Here is a 23,596-nt window from a genome sequence, read left to right as displayed (position 1 = left end):
AGAAATTAAAATGACGCTACGGAGATCCCAGTGAGACGAAAAAAATGAAATGAGGAAACATAATGGAGCGTAAGGGACAGATAGAAGAGATTTTAAAATGTATGACTGAAACTAGAAATATATTGAAGATCAGATTTATGAAGATGTGGTTTCACAATATACACCAGATTTAAAGCGCTGCTGTTTGTACCCTACATGCAATCTCTGCTCTCCTGCTGTGTTTCCCATCTATGGGGCACCGCAGGACGCCTCGGAGCCACTCACGATGAACGTTCCAGCCAAAATAGGGGGAAAATTCCATCCAAAATGGGGGAAAAAGGACTTTTGAGGACTTCAAGGACTTTTTTGTACTCAATCTCCCTAGTCCGGTGGCATCTGATGTGTGCGGCATTCAATGACAGCACCAACTCCAAATGTATCTGTAGGTACGCTGAACTCATCGGAGGCTACTTATACACCTTTAATATAAATAAGACCTCAAACAGGCCTCAAATGTGGACAGTCTTCTAAAAATCCTGAAGGAAGCACTGTAAGCTTGTCCTAAAATGTGCCATTTTATCTACACATGAATTTCCTTCTTCTTGCAACTTAAACCAGACTCTGTGATTCTTCTTTAGCACACATGTAGGAATATACTGCCATCTATTTCATTGCTCAATAGTTTGCTTTTTTATACAACAGCTAGACCAAGAATATCTGTTTAATTCCTTTTGACAGCAAACTCTCTATTGTGAGAAGCAACTGTGTCAACTCACCTTTATAGTACGTGCTGTCTTCCATGTATCGGGACAAACCGAAGTCACCCAATTTCACACAGTCAGTGGCAGATACCAGCACGTTTCTAGCAGCAATATCCCTGCCAAGCATTATTTGTAGTCATTTAAAAACTTAAAGTGGTGAAATATCATCTAAAAATATATATATATATATATATTAAAACCCAGAAGTATCAAATGCTTTTGCCAGGAAGGAGTTGGTAAGGAACTTGTTTAAGATCTCAGTCCGAAGCTTCCTAATAAGGAGATTGTGTTTCAGCGATGCCACGGGGATTATATTTATATTTAATGCTTATATTTAATGAAATAGAAGAAGAGCAAGTGTAGAGTCTTGTACCTGGGAAGGAACAACCCCAGGTTCCAGTATAAGTTGGGGAACGAGCTGTTGGAGAGCAGTGTAGGGGAAAGGGACCTGGGGGTCCTGGGGACAGCAGGGTGACCATGAGCCAGCACTGGGCCCTTGTGGCCAGGAAGCCAATGGTACCTGGGGTGGGTTAGAAGAGGGTGGTCAGTAGGTCAGAGAGGTTCTCCTGCCCCTCTGCTCTGCCCTGGGGAGACCACACCTGGAATCTTGTGTCCAGTTGTGGCCCCTCAGTTCCAGCAGGACAGGGAACTGCTGGAGAGAGTCCAGCGCAGGGCAACAAAGATGCTGAAGGGAGTGGAGCATCTCCCGTGTGAGGAAAGGCTGAGGGAGCTGGGGCTCTGGAGCTGGACAAGAGGACACTGAGGGGTGACCTCATTCATGGTTACAGATATATAAACGGGGAGTGTCAGGAGGATGGAGCCAGGCTCTTCTCGGTGACAACCAATGACAGGACAAGGGGTAATGGGTACAAACTGGAACACAGGAGGTTCCACTTAAATTTGAGAAGAAACTTGTTCCTGGTGAGGGTGTCAGAGCCTGGCCCAGGCTGCCCAGGGGGGTTGTGGAGTCTCCTTCTGTGCAGACATTCCAACCCGCCTGGACACCTTCCTGTGTAACCTCATCTGGGTGTTCCTGCTCCATGGGGGGATTGCACTGGATGAGCTTTCCAGGTCCCTTCCAACCCCTGACATCCTGGGATTCTGTGATTATGAAAAGACTTCGGGGTGTTTCTCTCCTCCGTTTTCTCAGGTGTGTCTGTAAGTCCTGGATTTCCGCAGGGTTGGCTCAGCATTGACACATTTAGCCCTGAGCAATGAACTAAGTGCAGCAAACTGAGCTGCGCTGCTTCCTTCCAGTTCCCTGCGGTACCAGTAAGTTGTAGTTTGAAATTGTATCGCTAGAGTTAAAATAAACAGTTCCTCGGCCAAAATTCGAGTATCTGTAACGCTATATATGTATCTGCACGCTATATAAAACATACAGAATTTGAATAGAAGTATTTAAACGCAAATAAAAAGCTCAAGTTCCAAATCAAATGGGACACAATAACTGGAGCGCTGTGAACTTTCAATTGCACACAGTAGGAGGCCAAAGCCAGGATCTTCTCCCTAGAAAGCTCATGTTCAAATTCTAGGGAATACAACTCAAAACACACCTAGAAGGAAATCAAGGTTCACTTTCTGGTTAAGCAAGTTCTTGTATTTTATTAATATTTGGTTTTGCCTGTTCTTTACTTAAGAAGGGGGATGCCCCTCAGTTTGCTAAGATTCCACTTGCCTCGCAGCTTTAAAAACAGTATTGTAACCAAAAAGCTGAAATCTGATTAAAATCCGAGTCAATCTCGGATCGGGCCAGCAGGCGTCACTCTTGAAAAGGGCCTAATTTTGGTGGCAGCGTCGGAAGAAATGACATAACTCTGGTAATCTAGGACACCTCATCTTCCCCAGGTTTCAAGTAGCTACGTATAAAAATACACACATACATATGTATAATATCTTACCTATGTACAAATCTTTTGCTCTCTAGGTAGGCAAGTGCTGTGCTAAGCTGGTAAGCGTAGAGTATCAGAGAAGCCAGATCCAAGCTGTATTTTCTTACTTGCAAGAACGATCGCAACTTTTCGCACGAAGAAAGGGGGAAAAGAGAAAAGAAGGAAAGAAGTTAGGAGGGAAAAAATACAACATTTCAACAAGGTAAAGCTGACATGAGAATCAATGGGCATGTTTTTGGCCTAAATAATTTGGTGTGGAGGGGGTTGGTCTCTTCTCCCAGGTAACAAGTGACAGGATGAGAGGAAATGGACTCAAGTTGCATCAGGGGAGGTTCAGATCGGATATTAGGAAAAATTTCCTGACGGAAAGGGTTGTCAGACATTGGAACAGGCTGCCCAGGGCAGTGCTGGAGTCACCATCCCTGCAGAGGTTTAAAAGACACATAGACAAGGTTCTTAGGGACATGGGTTAGTGCCAGAGTCAGGTTATGGTTGGACTCAATGATCTTGAGGGTCTCTTCCAACCAAAATGATTGTGTGATTCCATGATTCCATCTTTCACCTGGGCCCCAGGGGCACCACCGATGTCCCTAAGAACTGGGTCTGGTCACCGTATTGGGCCTTTTGTTCCCCATAGAACAATCTCCTTTGACAATGACCCATCTCTTCTTCTTCATGGAAGTGGCTTTGACAAAGGGCACAGGCCGACTTAACCTCGGCAACCTCGGTGATTCTACGACTTACAGTTTGTAGCATCAAAACAAAGTGTATCTCAAATGGTAAAGCTGACATAAGAATCAATGGCATGTTTTTGGCCTAAATAATTTCAGAACAAAATGGTACGTGGACAAGCCAAACACTGATTAGATCAGTATTGTTTTGGCAGCATTCATTTTAATCTACGTTCCCTAAAACAACTGGATTTAGCTCACAGTAGCAAATATCAATGCAGAAGTTGTATAAGCTGTATTCCCAGTTAGGACCTAATGGAAGAGGCACTAGAGCCTCCTTATAAATTAAATAAAGGCTTTGAAAAATGATTTGGGCACTGGAAGGAAATAATTTGTTGAAAGAAAATGACTTTTCCACTGCAGATTTTCTGCCTTTTTCTTTTCTTGGATAGCATGTTGCAATTTGATAATTACGACGAATACATTGCAATGCAGTATGAAATATCACATCTGCTCACGTTTTCAGAAATCGATCATAAAAACTGAGATCTAGTTGCCTTTAAACCATTCATCCAAAAGAAATAATAATGAGGAAAGTCATCGTATCGAAAGTGCAGAGACTACAGAAGAAAAACGCTCAGAAATTGAGTGTTCCAAGGGAAAACACAGTATCAGACGGAAGAATAAAAGATGGAGCACATAATTTCACTTCTAGATGGTATCTTGGTTTCAATGATATCACATTATCATCCTCTTGACACAGGTCGTGCTCTCGCTCTGGAATAGCAATTGAATTCTCTGAAAACTATGACTGAATCGCTTTGGCATGAGCTGATGTAGCTCTCTCAGCGGAGGAGTCAGGTCAAATTCTGACACTCCTGGTCCTGAGCGCGTAATTCTACAAATAAGGATGATTTTTGAGGAGAGTGCCTTGCGTTAGTATTGAGAAACCATCTTTTCAGTCTTTTGTACAGGCATCTGTGAGCTAAAAGAGACCAAAGATGCAGGAGGACTTTTCATACCTCTCCAAGGGTACAGAGCTCCATGATTATCCAAACCGGGTTTTCCGTAATGACTCCAATGAGCTTCACAATGTGAGGATGATCAAACTGACGCATGGTTACTAAAAGGAAAAGCAAAATTCAACATGTTATACATCAAAACTAAACAATTGTTTAAGAATAATTTAGTCTATGACTTAACTTCTCAGTCTCCGCACTGTGGTCACGGTATATTTTAAGCAATAAGACATACAAACCATAGAATGGTTTGAGTTGGAAGGCACCTTCAAGATCATCAGTTCCAGTCCCCTGCCATGGGCAGGGACATGGCATCTCCTGGCATGTCACACAGAACCACAGAATGTTGGGGCTCCTTCCACAACCCCAAGGGTATTTGGTGGGTTAAATGAAGCATCAGTCCTCTTAGTAAGTTTTTATCTTCCAACATAGGAATATCAAACATCCTTAATTTCATCTTGACAAACATCCTTTATTTTGGGTCACAACAACCCCAGGCAGCGCTACAGGCTCAGGGAAGAGCAGCTGGAAAGTGCCTGGGGGAAAAGGACCTGGGGGTGTTGGTGACAGAGGCTGAACATGAGCCAGAGTGTGCCCAGGTGGCCAAGAGGCCACCAGCATCCTGGCTTGTGTCAGGAATAGTGTGGCCAGCAGGCCCAGGGCAGTGACCGTCCCCCTGTGCTGGGCACTGGGGAGGCCAAACCTCAAATCCTGGGGTCAGTTTTGGGCCCCTCATCATAAGAAGGACATTGAGGTGCTGGAGCGAGTTGAGAGAAGGGAACGGAGCTGGGGAAGGGGCTGGAGCACAAGTGTGATGGGAGCGGCTGAGGGACCTGGGGGGTTCAGCTGGAGAACAGGAGCTGAGGGGAGACCTTCTGATCTCTGAACTGCCTGAAAGGAGCTTGGAGCATGGAGGGGGTTGGTCTCTTCTCTCAGGTAACAAGTGACAGGATGAGAGGAAATGGCCTCAAGTTGTACCAGGGGAGGTTCAGATTGGATATTAGGAAAAAATTCTTCCTGGAAATGGCTGTTGAGCATTGGAACAGGCTGCCCAGGGCAGTGGTGGAGTCACCATCCCTGGAGGGGTTTAAAAGGCATTTCGATGAGGTTCTTAGGGACATGGATTAGTGCCAGAGTCAGGTTATGGTTGGACTCAATGATCTTAAGGGTCTCTTCCAACCAAGATGATTCTGCGACTCCATGATTCCATCTTTCACCTGGGCCCCAGGGGCACCACTGACATCCCTAAGAACTGAGTTTGGTCCCCATATTGGGCCTTTTGTTCCCCACAGAAGAGTCTCCTGTGACAATGACCCATCTTTTCTTCTTCATGGAAGTGGTTTTGACAAAGGGCACAGGCCGACCTAACCTCGGCAACCTCGGTGATTCTACGATTTACAGTTTGTAGCGTCAAAACAAATACATGGTAATTATCAAACTGGAAAGTCTCCTAAAACTGGACAAGAATAAAACCCGCTATCTTTTAGCTTTTAACTAATCAGAAGCCCAAACCAGCAGGTTTTTCTGGATTCCTGTTCTGCTCAACTCGGAATTCTACTTCTGTTCACTGCCCCACAAGAGCTGTACAACCAACACATCTTGCAACACCAAAGACCCCAACAAAGATCCTTGGACAACGTTGTTTATAAGACCTGGTGTTAAAATTGTTCCATAACATATTTTCCTGCAAAGAAACCTGCACAGGCAAACTTAAGAGAACATATTCTTTAAAATATTAATGCATTATGAATAATAAAGGAAAATAATCACTAAAACAAGCAATCCTGTCAATGACACACCTTCATGCATTAACAGAAATGAATAAATAATATGGTGACTGCTAAAATACTACACAGAATTGAAGCTGGATTCCTTAACCATCCAGTTCCCCTCTTCCAATTTGAAGTCAATGGAATTTCAGAGAGCGAAGCTATTTCTGGCACCTTAAAAATTGCTGAACTAGGTTATCTGAACCCTGTGTTAGTATTAAACTCTTGGTAAATAAAGTGTATATTCCAAACAAACCCCAGTTATTCAGCTTTACGGTTCTCTTGGGTTAATCTAACTCAATGCAATTTACAACGTCTTATAACACGGAACTGTTGCTTCATTGATGTGAAAAAGAAGCAGAAATACAATCTAATTATCAAAGCACTGGGAAGGCCATTAACGCAAATAGTTTTGTATCATATGGCCTTACCAGTTTCAAATATAAAATGCTCCAGAAATGAATTTAATCAATGTTGGCTGACAAGCTCACAAATTCCCACAGGTAGGAGAGTTTATACATCACTCTGCCATCCACCTCCTAGAGGAACGAACTATGTACAGAAAGGAGCAATCAACAGATCCATAAAAGACCAATGAAAATCTCCCCAAACCAGGTGGTTTGTATTTTATTTGTGTATTAATAGCAAAATGCATTTGCTATTAATAGCAAATAGCAAAATGCATTAATAGCAATACACTACCATGCAAAAATGGGCAGGAATGCAGAGGCAGGTGCTGCTCACGTAATTGTTTTCTTCCATTTACCTTTTATTCTCAGGTGTTGCAAGAATCAATACTAAATCTTTTCGGCTTTGGAACTGTCACCACAAGCAAACAACTAAAACTTGACAATACTTTAATAGCGCTAATATGAAAATGTTAGGAAATAAATGTCTTAATTCAGTGAAATAACCAACTTTCCCCCTTTAGATATTGGATTTGGGCCTTTTGAAGCGTGCTCTCAAAAACCGGGAGGCAGCATCTTTGGAGAGATTTTGCAATGTGAACACAAACCAGAGAAAGGTAATGGATGGGAATTAGAATTGAAAAAGGAAAAAAAAATAAAAGAAGAAATGGTAAAATGATTAAATCCAAATTGAAAAGCACTATTTATCTGTCTGCTATGTGGGCATTTCCTAATCTATCAAGCTCAAAGCATAATAAGGAGCATTCAATGAGCAATTATCTTCTACATTGTTAGGAGACAGCAGCCTACCTTTGACTGCTAAGTTATTACTATAAGCAATGGTATTTACTTTCCCAACAGCTAGAAATGTAATGGGAAAAAATTACAGTCATTTCAGAACAACCTGACATCTAAAAATAAGCAGCTATTAGCTACTAACACAGATTTTTGGAGGAATTAGAAAAAATCCTTGAAAAAAGGAAGAGTGAATAAAAGTATCCTGTAACATTTGGCCATAAGCAAATCATTCATTGATATAACACAATACCCTGTATGAGAATTATCCATAAACAATAGCAGAGGATAAGAGGCAAAAATGAAGGCCTACGTCTCAAATCTTAATTTGCTTACAAAACCAGGCGGTAGAGAAATCAGCACCTACAGGTGAGTGTCCAGGTGGGTTGGAATGTCTGCACAGAAGGAGACTCCACAACCCCCCTGGGCAGCCTGGGCCAGGCTCTGCCACCCTCACCAGGAACAAGTTGCTTCTCATATTTAAATGGAACCTCCTGTGTTCCAGTTTGAACCCATTACCCCTTGTCCTATCATTGGTTGTCACCGAGCAGAGCCTGGCTCCATCCTCCTGACACTCACCCTTTATATATCTGTAACCATGAATGAGGTCACCCCTCAGTGTCCTCTTCTCCAAGCTCCAGAGCCCCAGCTCCCTCAGCCTTTCCTCACACGGGAGATGCTCCACTCCCTTCAGCATCTTTGTTGCCCTGCGCTGGACTCTCTCCAGCAGTTCCCTGTCCTGCTGGAACTGAGGGGCCACAACTGGACACAAGATTCCAGCTGTGGTCTCACATCTGGAATATTATTGAAGTGTTCTGTTGGTATTTATCATCTGTGGGTCAGAATTCGTCATTCTGGATTTTCAAAACGGTTCTTAGACGTAACGTTTTTAGCTACGACTTTCTAAAGGAACACACTGAAACAAGCGCCGCATTTGAAGAAATTCATTCAGGAGAAAGAAGGAAATCAGAGTATTTTAATACTCACAGGCTTCTTGTAAGAACTTTTCTCGGACGCTGTCGGAGGTGCAGTTTTTACACGTTTTGATGGCGACGGCCATAGTTGGATTCTCCTGCAAGACATCATTGAGAAATAACTGAGATACGGCCCATCAAAAGCTGAGTCCTTCAGAATCCCAGCAAAACCACTTTGGAATACATCATTATTAACTAAAATCTTTAGATAAGCAATTATTGAAAGCTTTGATTTGAAGATATTATAATTAAGACATGCAGTGTGCAGCATTTACACCCAACACACCGAGGAAATACTACTCTAAATCCTACAGAAATTATGACAAAAAGTAATAAGTTTAACTGAATAAGACTGTAAACTTTTTGTGTTGCTACGGATGGTAAATTCTTGGCGGTATTTAGCAAACAAGTCGATATACGTGTGAAAACCACACCTGGCTTATCTGGAAAGCCAAATAAAGGACTTTTTGTGGCTCTTGCTGAGCGATAGTTTTGAACTCAGACTATACAAAGGCAAGTAAAACAAACTTCTTACATATTAACTTCACAATCACTTATATCAAGGGCTTCAAGCTGAGTTAAGCAGAACACGGGTATTCAGAACCAGAACACATTTCACCAAGCGATTGTGTATCCACTAAATCCCCAAAAATGGTGTTTTAAAAACTCCCTTTCCAGAATTACAGTGAACCTGCACATGTTTGTTCTCCTGAAAAGAACTTATGTCTGCCTCATATTTGCTCTATTTTAAATCTCTTTCTACAGATAAACATCATTAGAATAGTGTTTCTATTTTGCAAGCTTAATTCGAAGTGACAATGTAGCTCTTCCGAGTTGACTTTGAAGGAAATTATAGATGAAAACCATCTCTCATGTAGAAATGCGCCCATGAAGTGACTGAAAAACTGGTGGTAAATTAGGATGATTTTATTCCCTCCTGAAAACAGGTTCCAGAATCAACGCTGGATCAGACCAACCCCACTGCTGGTGTTAGAGACGGAGCTTTTGTAACATCACATAACCAGCATTAGCATTAAACGACAGAATTTCAGCATCTGCAACCAGCAAAGACTCCAGACTTTTGATTCTTTTCCTTAACTATAAGAAATGAGGCAGAGCCCAGTTGAGGCCTGTATCCAGTGCAGGGCCTCAGGGGCAGTGCTGGGCCTGTGCTATTCAATATATTCATCAGTGATTTGGACGAGGGAACAGAGTGACTGTCAGCAAGTTTGCTGGTGACACCAAGCTGGGAGGAGTGGCTGACACGGCAGAGGCTGTGCTGCCATCAGAGACCTGGACAGGATGGAGAGCTGGGCGGGGAAAATTGAATGAAATAGAACAAGGGCAAGTGTAGAGTCTTGAATCTGGGCAGAACAACCCCAGGTTCCAGTGTAAGTTGGGGAATGACCTACTAGAGAGCAGTGTAGGGGAAAGGGACCTGGGGGTCTTGGGGCCAGCAGGATGACCATGAGCCAGCACTGGGCCCTTGTGGCCAGGAAGCCAATGGTACCTGGGGTGGGTTAGAAGGAGGTGGTCAGTAGGTCAGAGAGGTTCTCCTGCCCCTCTGCTCTGCCCTGGGGAGACCACACCTGGAATCTTGTGTCCAGTTGTGGCCCCTCAGTTCCAGCAGGACAGGGAACTGCTGCAGAGAGTCCAGCGCAGGGCAACAAAGATGCTGAAGGGAGTGGAGCATCTCCCGGGTGAGGAAAGGCTGAGGGAGCTGGGGCTCTGGAGCTGGACAAGAGGAGACTGAGGGGTGACCTCATTCATGGTTACAGATATAGAAAGGGTGAGTGTCAGGAGGATGGAGCCAGGCTCTTCTTGGTGACAACCAATGACAGGACAAGGGGCAATGGGTACAAACTGGAACACAAAAGGTTCCATTTAAATTTGAGAAGAAACTTGTTCCTGGTGAGGGTGGCAGAGCCTGGCCCAGGCTGCCCAGGGGGGTTGTGGAGTCTCCTTCTGTGCAGACATTCCAACCCGCCTGGACACCTTCCTGTGTAACCTCATCTGGGTGTTCCTGCTCCATGGGGGGATTGCACTGGATGAGCTTTCCAGGTCCCTTCCAACCCCTGACATTCTGGGATTCTGTGGATGTAAAATACTGTGATTCAGTGAAATGGGGATATCGGAGCAGAGAAACTACTCTGGAGCTTGTTTTCCACGCATTTGAAATATTCTCTACACGCTGATGATTCTCAAAAATAAATCACAAAGTCCCTTTTTATTTTGCACTGAATAGGGACAAATGAGATATTTCAGACTGAAATTTGAGCTTGCTGAACGAGAGGTCGCAAATCTTCCCTATATTTTTACATGCAAGCTGAAAATATACGAGGATGGAAACACTATCAGTGTTATTGTAACCCATCCTTTACCTATTGGAGAACTCCTTCCAAAATTTTACATTACACGCTGTGACTAGTATCTTAAAATTTAATTATAATACCTTTCCGTTGTTTCTTCCCATTGCTTAAGTGTCTTAAGTGTAAAATTTTATCCATAAAAGTAATCAAAAGGTTTAAAAAGCCATTTAAAAATATACCAGACACGGGATGACTGAATAAAAATCTGTTTTCTAATTCAATGGATGGAGACAGAACTTTCAAAACAGTCCCTAAGAAAATGGGTCTTTAATGAGTTTTACAGACTGATCCGCTGTGCCCCAAGCCCAGTGAAACGTTATTGTTCAAGTACTCCTGTTAACTCGGATTAAATGAAAATAGAGTCTCCATTCATGCAAAGTAAATCAGAACTGCTTTTCTAAATGATGTATCAGAACGGACTTTAAACCTGTCCGAAATATCTAACATTTATCTGTATTTATTTACTTCATTATTGCCTTAGAGATTTATTTCTTTAACCCAGGACACCAACCAGATGTTTATGGGAAACGATGTTTCTGAAGTCACAACTGGTCTCTTGTCCACACGGATCGAAAATCCAGACTGAATTCCTTCAAATAGGAAATAAATCTTCACTTTACACTCCCACAATTAGTTTATTATAAGCCTGAAATCAGTGGAAACGGAATAATTTTCCAGCTTTCTCTTGTTTTTCTCCACAAACTGAATTTTTCATCCATTTAAAGTGTGATCTACTACTACCCTGGAGCTTGTTTTCCACGTATCTGAAACACGGCAAATATTGTCTACGTGCTGATTATAAATCGCAAAGTCCATTTTGAGTTGTTCTGGAAGATCCAGACCGAGGTATCTAAGGAATAGATATAATTATATGTTTGAATCAGAAGGGTTTATTGCTCATTTCCATTTGCGAAGTGATGCTTACCGGACTCATGTAAACTCCTTGGTGCACGTCTCCAAATTGGCCTTCACCGATGCAGCGCCCCAGCTCGATTCGCTCCCTTTGGATTTCATAATCTCTGGCTATAAGAATATAACGCACTTCAAACATTAAACTTGTGATGAAGGGCAAAGAAATCACCCCCAAGATACAGAAACTCCAAGTAAGTCACTCAAATGTCTCACGTGTCACTAAGATTAACGTTTGGGGCACACCAACCTATATAAACGCTGAATACACACAGTGGAAGCCTCTTAAACTAAGTGTTTCAATTAAAGCAATGACAAAGGGATTGTGAAATTTAATTTGCTAAATTAACTGCTACGTATTATTTATTTCAAGGCAATAGACACAGTTGAATTCTTAATTATATCTGCGAAAGACAACCAATAGCCCAACTAAATCCAGTTGAAGAGAAATCCACTGTGTGGTATTTTAGATCTTGGCACCATCAAACGAGCCCAGAGAACTTTTAAAGAGGTAACTGCAAGGAACAAAATGCACAAGCGAGAACACGGCAGATAAAGCTACGATGAAAGGGCGAAATTTTGGGTGCACGACAGCGCCGGAATTGGAGTCCAATTGATCGGTTTGGTTGATCGATGCAATTTTGTTAACTCTGTGGTTCACCAGACTGATAGAAATGGCTTCAGTACTTTGGCAAAGCATTTAACCAATTGCAATTGAATGACTTCATTTGCAATTTTACTTCTAGCAGACGTGGAAAACTATTCCAGGAGGAGCAGAAAAGCATGTGCAGTATATGTTTTCACCTCTATCAACCAGCTGATTATTCATTAACGCTAGAGAAATAACGTCATCTAGAGCCGGATAAAGTCATCAATGCCTTTTGCAATTCTCTTTTTTTCAAGTACTGCATTTTCCTCTTTAAAATCCCCAAGCTGACTGGTTTAACTACAAATAATGTGTATTAAATGAAAGAGAATAGTCAACTGAAAAATGCCACATCATTCCAAACTGCAAGCATTCAGGGATGGGGAAAAGGGGCTCCTGTTACCTTCATCTATTCCATAGCTTTCTGCAGTGCAATTAAGAGAAAAATCAAATGCTTACTTAGATAGAGCTTCTTAAAATCAAGGCAAACATATTTGTTTTAAAAAGAAAGAAATATAGCGATGTGATATTAAATTTACAGCAGTAGAAGTCACAGGTCTGTTCTCTGAGCTGAACACTTCGATCCAGCAAAGAATTGAATGTATTTCACCTCAATAGCCCATCATGGGCTGGGAATGGAAGGAATACCGTTCAGCACAAGTTATTTGATGAGAATTTCAATTAAAATATTAGGGAAATTAAAAAAACCCACAAATTAATACATGAAGAAAAAAAGAAAGGCTATAATTTAGCACAGTGCTTTTTGACTCTGCAATTATTTTAGCAAACTCATGTAAGACATTGTTTATTTCTGGAAAACATATATCCCTGCTTTTCAAACACTTATGTCCCAATATATATGTTTTTCCAAACATATATTCTTGCTTTTCAGGTATTTTCCACAGTAGCGGAAACCACGTTGGGAACACGGATCACGAAACGTTCCCAGCACATGGTGAGCTCCCAAAATACATCCCAACGTGTGGTTCTGCTGCTTTAGAACCATTATCCCCCCTCTTAGCTGAACCAAAAGTGGCATTTTTGTAGCTCTGCGCATCTATTTCTAGAGAAATCCCCGGCTGCCCAAACACAACCGTAATGTGGACATAAAACTCTTCAAATCCCAAAACTCAACTTTGGCATTGAATTCGTTTGCCATGAGGGCTTAAGAATATAACCCAAATATGGCATAGGACAAAAGTCCTGGGGGTGGCTAACGCGGCGTTTTTGCGACTTGAAAGATGAAGACTCGGAAGAACTTTGCGTTTGTATTTTCGTTCCTGAAGTCTTTCATCTTTAACAAAATTGCATGGAGAAGCGATGGCTTTCCTGAGATTGGGTGACGTACAGTTAGACGGCAACACAAAGAAACTTTCCCAATTGTTTGCTCTTATCCCCAAAACATCATCCATTCTTCCTTTTTGACATTTTCAGCCATCAAAGGGATTTTTGAAGCCACTGGCAGCACCAAACCAGAATTTGATTCTATTTGCTTCCAAACTCTGAGTTTTCAAAACATGGTGCAGAATATTTTCTCTGCGCACATATTATTCAATCCCTGTTAACCCAAAGAAGCTTTTGGATAGAACAATTCCTCAATGAACCACCCCACTTACTTGATGGCATCGTATACGTATCTTCTTCATCTATAATCTCTGCGTAGTCGTCTGTCTCTGTAAAGGGAGGAATTGAAGAGGTTCGGGAAAAGCAGATGAAAACAATTCTCAACAATATATATACGGCACAACCCCCAAGCTCAACGTTGCTGGGTCGCAGTTACAACAGCGTGAAGAAAACTCGCTCATGCAGAATTTATGGGATGATAATGACCCTGGTGCCAATTACTCCACGTCACACGGATGCATTCGACAAGGGATAAGAGATTCATGTGTATCCAAAAAAGCTCAAGTTCATTGCAACCCATCTAAACTGTTGACTTCTATCTTTTTAACAGCCAATTCCCCCGCAGCAAGGAGAAAACATTATTAACAGATTAAATTGCTTTAATAAAGTGTGAATTATAGTTTGCCATTTTTATTTAATGTCAAGCAGGGAGAACAGACACTAAAGATGTTCCAGGGCAGCATCTACCTACTGTCAGTGTGGCTATTTTCCAGAGTCTTCCAGGGCATAAAGATCTTTTAATCACCTATTTAACTTCCATTAGGCTCAATTTTCCTTGTTTAGCGGCGATTCGCCACTGTCAAGTATCAGCATCTCACGGACAGCGCTGGAAAACAACCAGTTCTCCACATTTCCCGAAAAACAAGCATCTTTCTTCTTCTATTTGCAACTTATGCAAAGAGAGGTTCTCAAAATCGCATCGTTTTCCAAGCCGGGATGCGGTTTTGCATGGTTGGTTTGGGGTGATGATGTATTTTTGTTTCATTTGTAGATCGTGTATCTTTAGGCCCCTTTTTGCCCCATATTTTAGATCCCTGGGGTGTGATTTCTACTGGGTGGACGATGAGAGGGGAAAGGAGCGGCCCCCACTTCACCCAACTTAACTCTGAAAGCAGAGCGTGGCTCATAAATATTATAGACACACCGAAACAAGCGGCTTCATTTTCATACCAACCGAATATTTGACTATTAGGAACCTCCAGGTTGCCTCCGACCTTCGAAATTCAACACTCTTGAGTGAGGAAATGTAGTTTTATTGCCCTAACTTTGTATTACTAACATGAAATTAAAGCTGTTTGTCTTTCAAGGCCCTGGTGTCATGTAAAAACAGAATCGGGCAATACGAGGCCATTTAAATCTCTGCTGGGCAATTCCTGTTCAGGACACAGTATCACCTAATGAAAAGTCAATTAATTACCAAGACCATGTGCATTTCTAAATAGGCAGCGTATTCCAGAGGCTTTCGTGGTGTGTTTTGGCCTCCCTATGTTATAAATTCATGTTTATGTAGAGAATAATATCCAGTTTGATCTAAAAATTAAGCAACTGTTTGAAGGAAATCATCAGTGTGACACTTACGTGCTGGGGATAAATCAATCTGCTTCCTTTTAATATTGCGGTAAGTGTGATATCTATCAATGATTGTTACAAGCTAATATTTGAGGACGCCAGCAAGTTATTCGTCTACACTGAAAAAAATGGACCCAAAATGCTAAACATATTTGCGAAGAATTTAAATATATGCAATTAACCAAACAAATAGTTTTCAGAAAATAATCCCTTTACTAAATCTGAATGTATTTACTAAACAGTAAGAAAAAAATCTCAGTGTATTAAATCCATAGTAGCCAATCTATAGTTTTAACCAGCTCTTTTGATATCTCCCTTCCCATGAGGTTTTTTCTCCCATAATTTATACAGGTTGATAAGCGCCAATAAAAGTGAAGTAGGGTCTAAAATACAAATTCTGAATTGATGATAGAAAAAAAAAAACGCCTTTTGATATTTTAATGTATAAGAAGAGAAAGCAAATTTAGTTAGAATTACCTTCATATGATTTCTATCTGGAGGACAGAAAGGAGATGAGGATTTATACACCCCCTTTACATTTTACTGAGAGGAAGGTCACAAGACATGATCTATTTCTTCTTTTCATCTCCCTTTACATAGTTTTTATGCCCTTTTAGTGCCTCGGACTTATAAGAATAAAGACACACACACTCCAAGTAGCAGCAGTTTGATTTTTCCCCACATCCAATGGAATCCTCTCCAAAAAGTGCTATAAATCTCTTTAAAAAACCCAACCCAAAGCCAACTTGTTTGCAGAGCACAGCAAGTCAGTGTATCGTCGGTAAAAAAAGGCTTTAAAAGTCTGGAAAAGGTAAATATTTGGGAATAAATGTCCAAGTTTTGAAGGAAAACATTGCAATCTATCTTACAAGTGAGATGTTTGAGTGGCTGAAAGCCAATTTGTGTATTCAATGTATGTTTGTCTGTCCTTTTTCACACTGATGCTTCCGAGCCTTAAAGCATCACTTAGGAGACTCATTTCTCAGTGTTACATCCATCGATCTCACCCACCGCCTCAAATAACGATTGTGATACAAGCATTTCAATCGAAAATCAACCTCTAAACCTTCTTTGCACCGCGCCAGGAATCTCAGGGGAACCTCATGCAATCCCGCACCCCTGCGTGTTTGAAATTGCTTTTCCAATTCCAGCTTAGCAGTATTAGTTGCCCAGCCTTTGAAATACAATCTTAATCGGCTGCTTTTATTACTGCAATTTGCGGCAAATTTATGACCGAGATGCGCGTATGGATATAAGAGTTGCATATTGCACGTTAGTAATACACAGACTAGAAAACATATTACCGTCCCCACTAATTTCATCTGCAGATCCAGGTGGCATGCAAGGAGAGAGAAAAACAGAGGGGAGAGAGAAGGGACAGAGAAGGGGAGGGGAAAATACACTATTAAATTCATGAGTAATCCAAAAGTATTCAGTCTGCAGTTATCTTATATACCTGACGCAAGAGAAAGCAGAAAAGTAGCAGAATTTAAGGCTTCTCACCTAAAACCCAAGGGACAAAGATACGCTCTAAGAAACTCAATTGATGAAATAATGACTTTCGAACATAAAATGACAATGAAATGAAATTTGGGAGCGGGACTAGTTAGTTTAATGCATTTAAAATAGATCTACGGCCAGGTGAGTCAGTTCAGTTTGACTTTGCACATACACTTATGACTTGGGCTGAGTTGGTGTTGGACCTTTTGGAGGAAACATCTCCCTGTGCTACCACTAAGACACGAGGAAGAAATGGAACGGTGTAGGTGTTAATTATAGGGAATATACCGCAGTTATACCGAGTTGAAACTGAAACGAGCACCATGTTCCGCACGTCCCCATCGCACGCCAACAGCACCCATGGCACAAGCTGATGCGCTTTACGCGTTATTTAGAAGTCAAAGGAAAATGAGTGTTAATGTTGGGCAAGTAATGCACTTATTGCTCCGATTCTTCCAGCCAAACTGGTCCGGACCAAGCGCCGAACCGTACGCAGCCAAAAGCATCGCTGTGGTCAGGATTTCATTCCAAATGACCTCAGCTGATGCTTGTTGTTGCTATTCTAGTTCATTGGGCAGCATGCTGGATCAGGGGTCCAAGAATGAAGTCGAAACATAGGAATAAAAACCCATCCGAATTAAATCAATACGTTTGTCATCGCAGCATACGATGCTTGAAAAACAAATCCCCCCATCAACACGGGGACCAGCATGAGAATCCAAATCGACGGGAAGCAAGCGGGAATATCATGGAATTATTCTTGGAACTCTGTTTTCCTGTGGCTAAAGTAGTTTAAATCTGCGTTAGTCTATTCAGCTTTTGGGTGAATACGGCAGCCCAGACAAAGAGCAGTGCAGTACCCTTGGGCGGCGACTCATGGGCACAGAAGACGAAAGGGAGAAAGCGTCTAGCTTTCTTTGCTTTGTGCTGACAGTGACTGACTCCTTGACAGAGGCGAGAAAAGGGGAGAGAAAAGAACAGAAACACATTATTGGGCGAGAATAGAGACCGGTGAGAACATCTACAACGAGCGAACATTAAGAGTAAAGCTTCACATCGCAATTCTGCACGCGGATACACGGACGCTGTTGAAACTCTAAAGCACATTGGGTATTTCCCTTCCAATTCTTTTCTATACTGAAGTTGTTTCGCTTTTAAAAGTAAGACTAGAATCTATTTAAAAGTGTGGGTTTGCAAACGATAGATACCACTCACAGCGCAAAGAACAGCGGCCATCCCGGTGTGCAAGCTGCCCATCCGAGTTCAAACAGATTGCGCTACAGCTACATTAGTGCTAGAGCTACATTCTGATTTACGTAGCGGACTTCAACGTGGAAGCATTGACTTTCTAGACCCACAAAAGAAGAATGTTCACACAAAACAAGTATTTCATATAGAACAGTTTCTCCCTCCCACCGAAACACACCACCGATGTATCTGATGATCTGAAATCTGCCGCTGGAGATTTATGTCTGTCTAGCCAATGGATATTCCAGCTCGCCCTCACCTCTGGATGCCCCATGTACTGTTCTCACTGTCCCCTTTCCTACTGTATTTAATTAGCAAAGTGATTAACAAGAGGAGAGAGATTTTTGAGCAGGGGAAAATACAACCAGCCAGGAGCGAGTAAGCAAGGTGAGAAAGGACATGAGGCCATATCAAGAACCTGAGGACGGCTGTTCCTTTTATTTCTCGTTATCTCTTTGCTCCTCTCTTTCTTCTTCTCCCTCTCTCCTCTATCTAAAGAAATGCGAGAAGAGCTTCAAAAAGCCGAGCGACTAAAAGGGTGATGCTCTCCCATGTACCACATGTGCTTGGCAAGGTGGCAATTTTAATTCCAAGATAAAACAAGGAGGTGAGATTCATCGTTGTGTCCTAAACAATTACCTGTGGGGCAACTAAAAAAAACCCGAACAAAAATTGTTCATCAATTGTGAAAATTTGCACGTCATTAAAAATGATGGAGCGTTCATCAGATTCGGTGCTAAAATATAAAAGAGGTGCAAGGAGAAGGGGAAATTATTGAATAAGTGAGTGCATCAGCACAATCTTCAGCGCCATCATTCTAACACACACCTGAGACAACACCCATAAATAGCTCCAGATATAGCATGAAAGAAAGAACTACTACAGCTATTTTAAGAGATCGATGAAAAGGAAATGAGAATCGAGGAATCCGACCCTGGAGACTGAAACAGAAGAACAGGGGTAGAGTCACCGGGCGCAATGCGAGCGATGGGAAAGGGAAGAGACGTCTTGACCCGTCTGCTCGGGCTACAAACCCAATTGAAGCTGGAAATGCTGCTCGACTCTCCCATTGGCAGCAGAAGCTGCAACCTGACTGATCTATTCCATAGGAATGGCACAGCAAGATGACAAAGGTTTAAATTCATTGTATATGTGTCCCCGTGACACTCGGTCCAACGCGTCTTCTTAAACTCACCACATCTTTAGCTATAAAAGGAAGTTTATTTAGGTAAAGAGTTGATTCTAATTTAAAAAAACAAGCAAAAAAGCAACAAAACTAATTAGTTCCAACACTTTCTCAGGAGGTTTGAGAGCACCTGTTGGAAATTAATACTACATCGAAGAATTTACACCATTCCGAACTGGCTTCTATTAGTGTCTACTTAAATGCTCAAAAAAGAAATGCAGCTGAAAACTGCACTGGGCTTCTTTTGTATTTGGTTCCTATTCTCAATACTAAGTATTCACTGAATTTATTGTTTAAAAAAATCAAGCGTTATACACCAGACTGTGTTAGAAATGATGTGACCAGTTACTACTGGAGCATCTTGTTAGGAACATATGAGTAGATCACCAACACTGGGAGGCTGAAACTCCTAATGTCCCATTCCATTTCAATCGTATATTCCTGAACCAGTCTGAGAAAAAACTGTTGGAAAACTCTGTAGAAATACATTTAATTGTTTTCAAGCTTTTGAAGTTAAATGAGTATATTATTAGCGGTATTATTAGCAGAGCAAAAGCATTTGCTCAAATCCAAATAATAGATGGCAAAGGAGGAGTGTAGAAGGGTAAGAACTCTTTACCCAACAGCACAGATTGATAAAATCAATGCGGTAACTTCTGGACACTGATTTGAAGGAAATCTGTTCAGACTGTCAGCACAGTTCATTCCATCTTCCTGTGCATGAATAAAAGCATTTTAGTCAGTTGAAAATACAAAACCAAACCACCACCAGTGTATTAACTGCGATGGGAATCTCAAATACTGTAATTTATTAGCATTAAGGGTATTTAAACTATGTTATCTTGTTAACCAGCAGAAGAGCTGGGTGAGTTAAGTAGTAACTCCCTTCATGAACGTGGAGGCTAAAGACTCAAGGTTTGTAAAACTAATATGCAGTAAAACCTTAGGCTTGAATGTCTCCCCGTCCTGTGACCCTATGGCAGAGCTACGGCTGTAAAGAGCCTTTATATTCTTCTAATTACGTAATAATTTGCATGTCATTTATGCTAAGATTGTTAGTATTTTCAGAAGGTGTAAGTATATGATGCACAGTATGATAGAATGGAGCCAGCAGACACAGTCCTAAGCACTCAAAACACAATTTTTCATCTTAAAAGTTTACTTACAATTTCTGGGCTGACTTGATCAAATGAAGATGGAAAATAAATCCCAGCTTTACAACCTGAAGCAAAGAGCAGCTTTTTTATCGCTTACCAATTCGAATGGAACTAGTTCTGCACAAGAAACTCTTTCAGAAAGAGCTGAGCATGGGGCAGAGCTTCGTGTGGAGCTGAGGAACCACAGAACAGAGCACACACTGTGCTTTGCAAGCACAAGAGGTTCAATGAAGTCGTATTTGTCTTTCCACCCTTGCTCACAGCTTTGCTTGTGATCAGCCCACATCATTCACTCGAACCTTCAAGTTCTTTGGGGCTTATATTATACAATATATTCATCAATGATTTGGACGAGGGAACAGAGTGACTGTCAGCAAGTTTGCTGGTGACACCAAGCTGGGAGGAGTGGCTGACACGGCAGAGGCTGTGCTGCCATCAGAGACCTGGACAGGATGGAGAGCTGGGGGGGAAACATTGAATGAAATAGAACAAGGGCAAGTGTAGAGTCTTGAATCTGGGCAGAACAACCCCAGGTTCCAGTGTAAGTTGGGGAATGAGCTACTAGAGAGCAGTGTAGGGGAAAGGGACCTGGGGGTCCTGGGGACAGCAGGGTGACCATGAGCCAGCACTGGGCCCTTGTGGCCAGGAAGCCAATGGTACCTGGGGTGGATGAGAAGGGGGTGGTCAGTAGGTCAGAGAGGTTCTCCTGCCCCTCTGCTCTGCCCTGGGGAGACCACACCTGGAATCTTGTGTCCAGTTGTGGCCCCTCAGTTCCAGCAGGACAGGGAACTGCTGCAGAGAGTCCAGCGCAGGGCAACAAAGATGCTGAAGGGAGTGGAGCATCTCCCGTGTGAGGAAAGGCTGAGGGAGCTGGGGCTCTGGAGCTGGACAAGAGGACACTGAGGGGTGACCTCATTCATGGTTACAGATATATAAAGGGTGAGTGTCAGGAGGATGGAGCCAGGCTCTTCTCGGTGACAACCAATAGTAGGACAAAGTGTAATGGGTACAAACTGGAACACAAAAGGTTCCACTTAAATATGAGAAGAAACTTGTTCCTGGTGAGGGTGGCAGAGCCTGGCCCAGGCTGCCCAGGGAGGTTGTGGAGTCTCCTTCTGTGCAGACATTCCAACCCGCCTGGACACCTTCCTGTGTAACCTCATCTGGGTGTTCCTGCTCCATGGGGGGATTGCACTGGATGAGCTTTCCAGGGCCCTTCCAACCCCTGACATTCTGGGATTCTGTGAACATCTCCTTTATTAAGAAAATCTCTAAGAATTGTAATACTGAAATCAGCTTAATATATGTATTATTTTTTTCTCTCCCCTTTGTTGTGATTTGACACTTGGCTCCTGCTATATATCAGTATTTTCTAGGTAACCCACTAGGAGTCTCTTTCACAGATCAACTATACCACTTAAATCACGTTCATCTCCTTCAAGAGCAATTTTTTCATTCAAAAAGAAATTTCAGCTATACGGTATGACTAAATTGGCAACTACATCCAACTCAGGATCTGCTCGTAAGTAGCAGCTTAGAGAACTCTCATGCCACTTCACTGTCATGATAAGAAGTTCACCATATATGTGATTTATGATATTATACTATACATCTGTGGTTCTAAGGCAGAATGAGAAAACTCACCGTCCCTGGAGGTTTTTAAGCTGAGATTGGCCATGGCACTTAGTGCCATGATCTAGTCAATGGGCTGGAGTTGGACCAAGGGTTGGACTGGATGATCTCTGAGGTCTTTTCCAACCCAGACAATTCTGTGATTCTGTGAACTTGCTGAGCAGCCCCTCTTTCAGGATGCTCAAATTCTTCAGCTCCTACAAGAAAGCTCTCTCCAAGAAACCCGATTTCTCTTTTGCAGTGCATGTTATTCACAGAATCACAGAATCAATTGGGTTGGAAAAGACCTCAGAGATCATCCAGTCCAACCCTTGGTCCAACTCCAGCCCATTGACTAGATCATGGCACTAAGTGCCATGGCCAATCTCAGTCGAAAAACCTCCAGGGAACGGTGAGTCCAGCACCTCCCTGGGCAGCCATTCCAATGCCTGACCACTCTCTCTGCACAGAATTGCTTTCTAATAGCCAGCCTCAATTTCCCCTGGCAGAGTTGAAGCCCATGGCCCCTTGTCCTATTGCTGATACCCGTTTTGCTACTAAAAGTGTGTGTCCTTGGGTAATAATACTTAAGAGTGGGGGTTGTTGAGCTTGGAGAAGGGAAAGCTCTGGGGAGACCTTATTGTGGCCTTTCAGCGCTCAAAAGGGGCCTGTAAGAAAGATGGGGACAGACTTTTTAGCAGAGCCTGTTGTGATAGGACAAGGGGGATGGTTTTAAACTAAAGGAGGGAGATTGAGGCTGGACATGAGGAAGAAATTTTTGACACTGAGGGTGGTGAAACACTGGCCCAGGTTGCCCAGAGAGGTGGTGGATGAACCATCCCTGGAGACATCCCAGGCCAGGCTGGACGGGGCTCTGAGCAACCTGAGCTGGTGAAGATGTCCCTGCTCATGGCAGAGGTGGCACTGGGTGAGCTTTGAAGGTCCCTTCCAACCCAAACTATTCCATGATTCTATGGCCTGAACAGCCTTCCTTACATGAAACAACAATTTGAAGACCTTTTAATTTCCTTCTCTAAATAAGCACATACTCAAGCTACAAAACCAGCACCCACTTTGAACCAAGACCAACCCTGTGACAGGCCCTAAAAACTCCCTTCAGGCCCAAGTCCTGTTCTGGCTCCTCCAGAACCACTTGTCTTCCTCCTCACTGCCACATTCCCAGCTACTCCCACCCCACAAACACCTTATTTTATTCAGCAGTACCTGCATATCCAAATGCCAAGAGCGACTGCTTAGATGGAGTGCCATGAGGATGGAGCCAGGCTCTTCTCGTTGGCAAACAATGATAGGACAAGGGGCAATGGGATCAAGCTGGAACACAAGAGGTTCCACTTAAATTTGAGAAAAAACTTCTTCTCAGTAAGGGTGACAGACACTGGAATAGGCTGCCCAGGGAGGTTGTGGAGTCTCCTTCTCTGGAGACATTCAAGACCCACCTGGACATGTTCCTGTGCAACCTCACCTAGGCGTTCCTGCTCCAGCAGGGGGATTGGACTAGATGATCTTTTGAGGTCCCCTTCCAATCCCAAACATACTGTGATACTGTGATACTGTGAATCATAGAATCATTGAGATTGGAAAAGACCCTCAAGATCACCAAGTCCAACCATTAACCCAACACTGCCAAGACTTCTTCAACATCATTCTTGTTCAATACTCGCCAATGCGAGTGGGCTTGAAGTGACATATTCTGTAGCACTACATGTAAA

At 42.5% G+C, this 23,596-nt stretch overlaps 1 protein-coding gene across 27 annotated transcripts in view; it reads right to left on the bottom strand.

Annotated features, from left to right (window-relative positions):
- PTK2 (protein tyrosine kinase 2) overlaps window positions 1-23,596 on the bottom strand; it is a gene marked incomplete at both ends in the record, with an annotated part of 129,689 nt that overhangs the window by 33,103 nt on the left and 72,990 nt on the right. For 8 of the 27 annotated variants that reach the window (XM_080339662.1, XM_080339655.1, XM_080339645.1 and 5 more), the window contains 8 exons: window positions 756-856; window positions 2,642-2,757; window positions 4,326-4,426; window positions 8,281-8,365; window positions 11,562-11,659; window positions 12,595-12,615; window positions 13,808-13,864; window positions 16,469-16,486. In XM_080339662.1, the coding sequence (XP_080195788.1) occupies window positions 756-856; window positions 2,642-2,757; window positions 4,326-4,426; window positions 8,281-8,365; window positions 11,562-11,659; window positions 12,595-12,615; window positions 13,808-13,864; window positions 16,469-16,486 (597 nt within the window). Of the gene's footprint in view, window positions 1-755; window positions 857-2,641; window positions 2,758-4,325; window positions 4,427-8,280; window positions 8,366-11,561; window positions 11,660-12,594; window positions 12,616-13,807; window positions 13,865-16,468; window positions 16,487-17,524; window positions 17,609-23,596 lie in introns of all 27 variants that reach the window. The other 19 variants (XM_080339658.1, XM_080339657.1, XM_080339664.1 and 16 more) reach the window with 5 other exon arrangements.

Source organism: Nesoenas mayeri (assembly GCF_963082525.1).
Source record: "Nesoenas mayeri genome assembly, chromosome: 2".
NCBI lineage: Eukaryota > Metazoa > Chordata > Aves > Columbiformes > Columbidae > Nesoenas > Nesoenas mayeri.
Note: the sequence above shows the minus strand (reverse complement) of the source record. Positions and strands in the feature narration are given on the sequence as shown.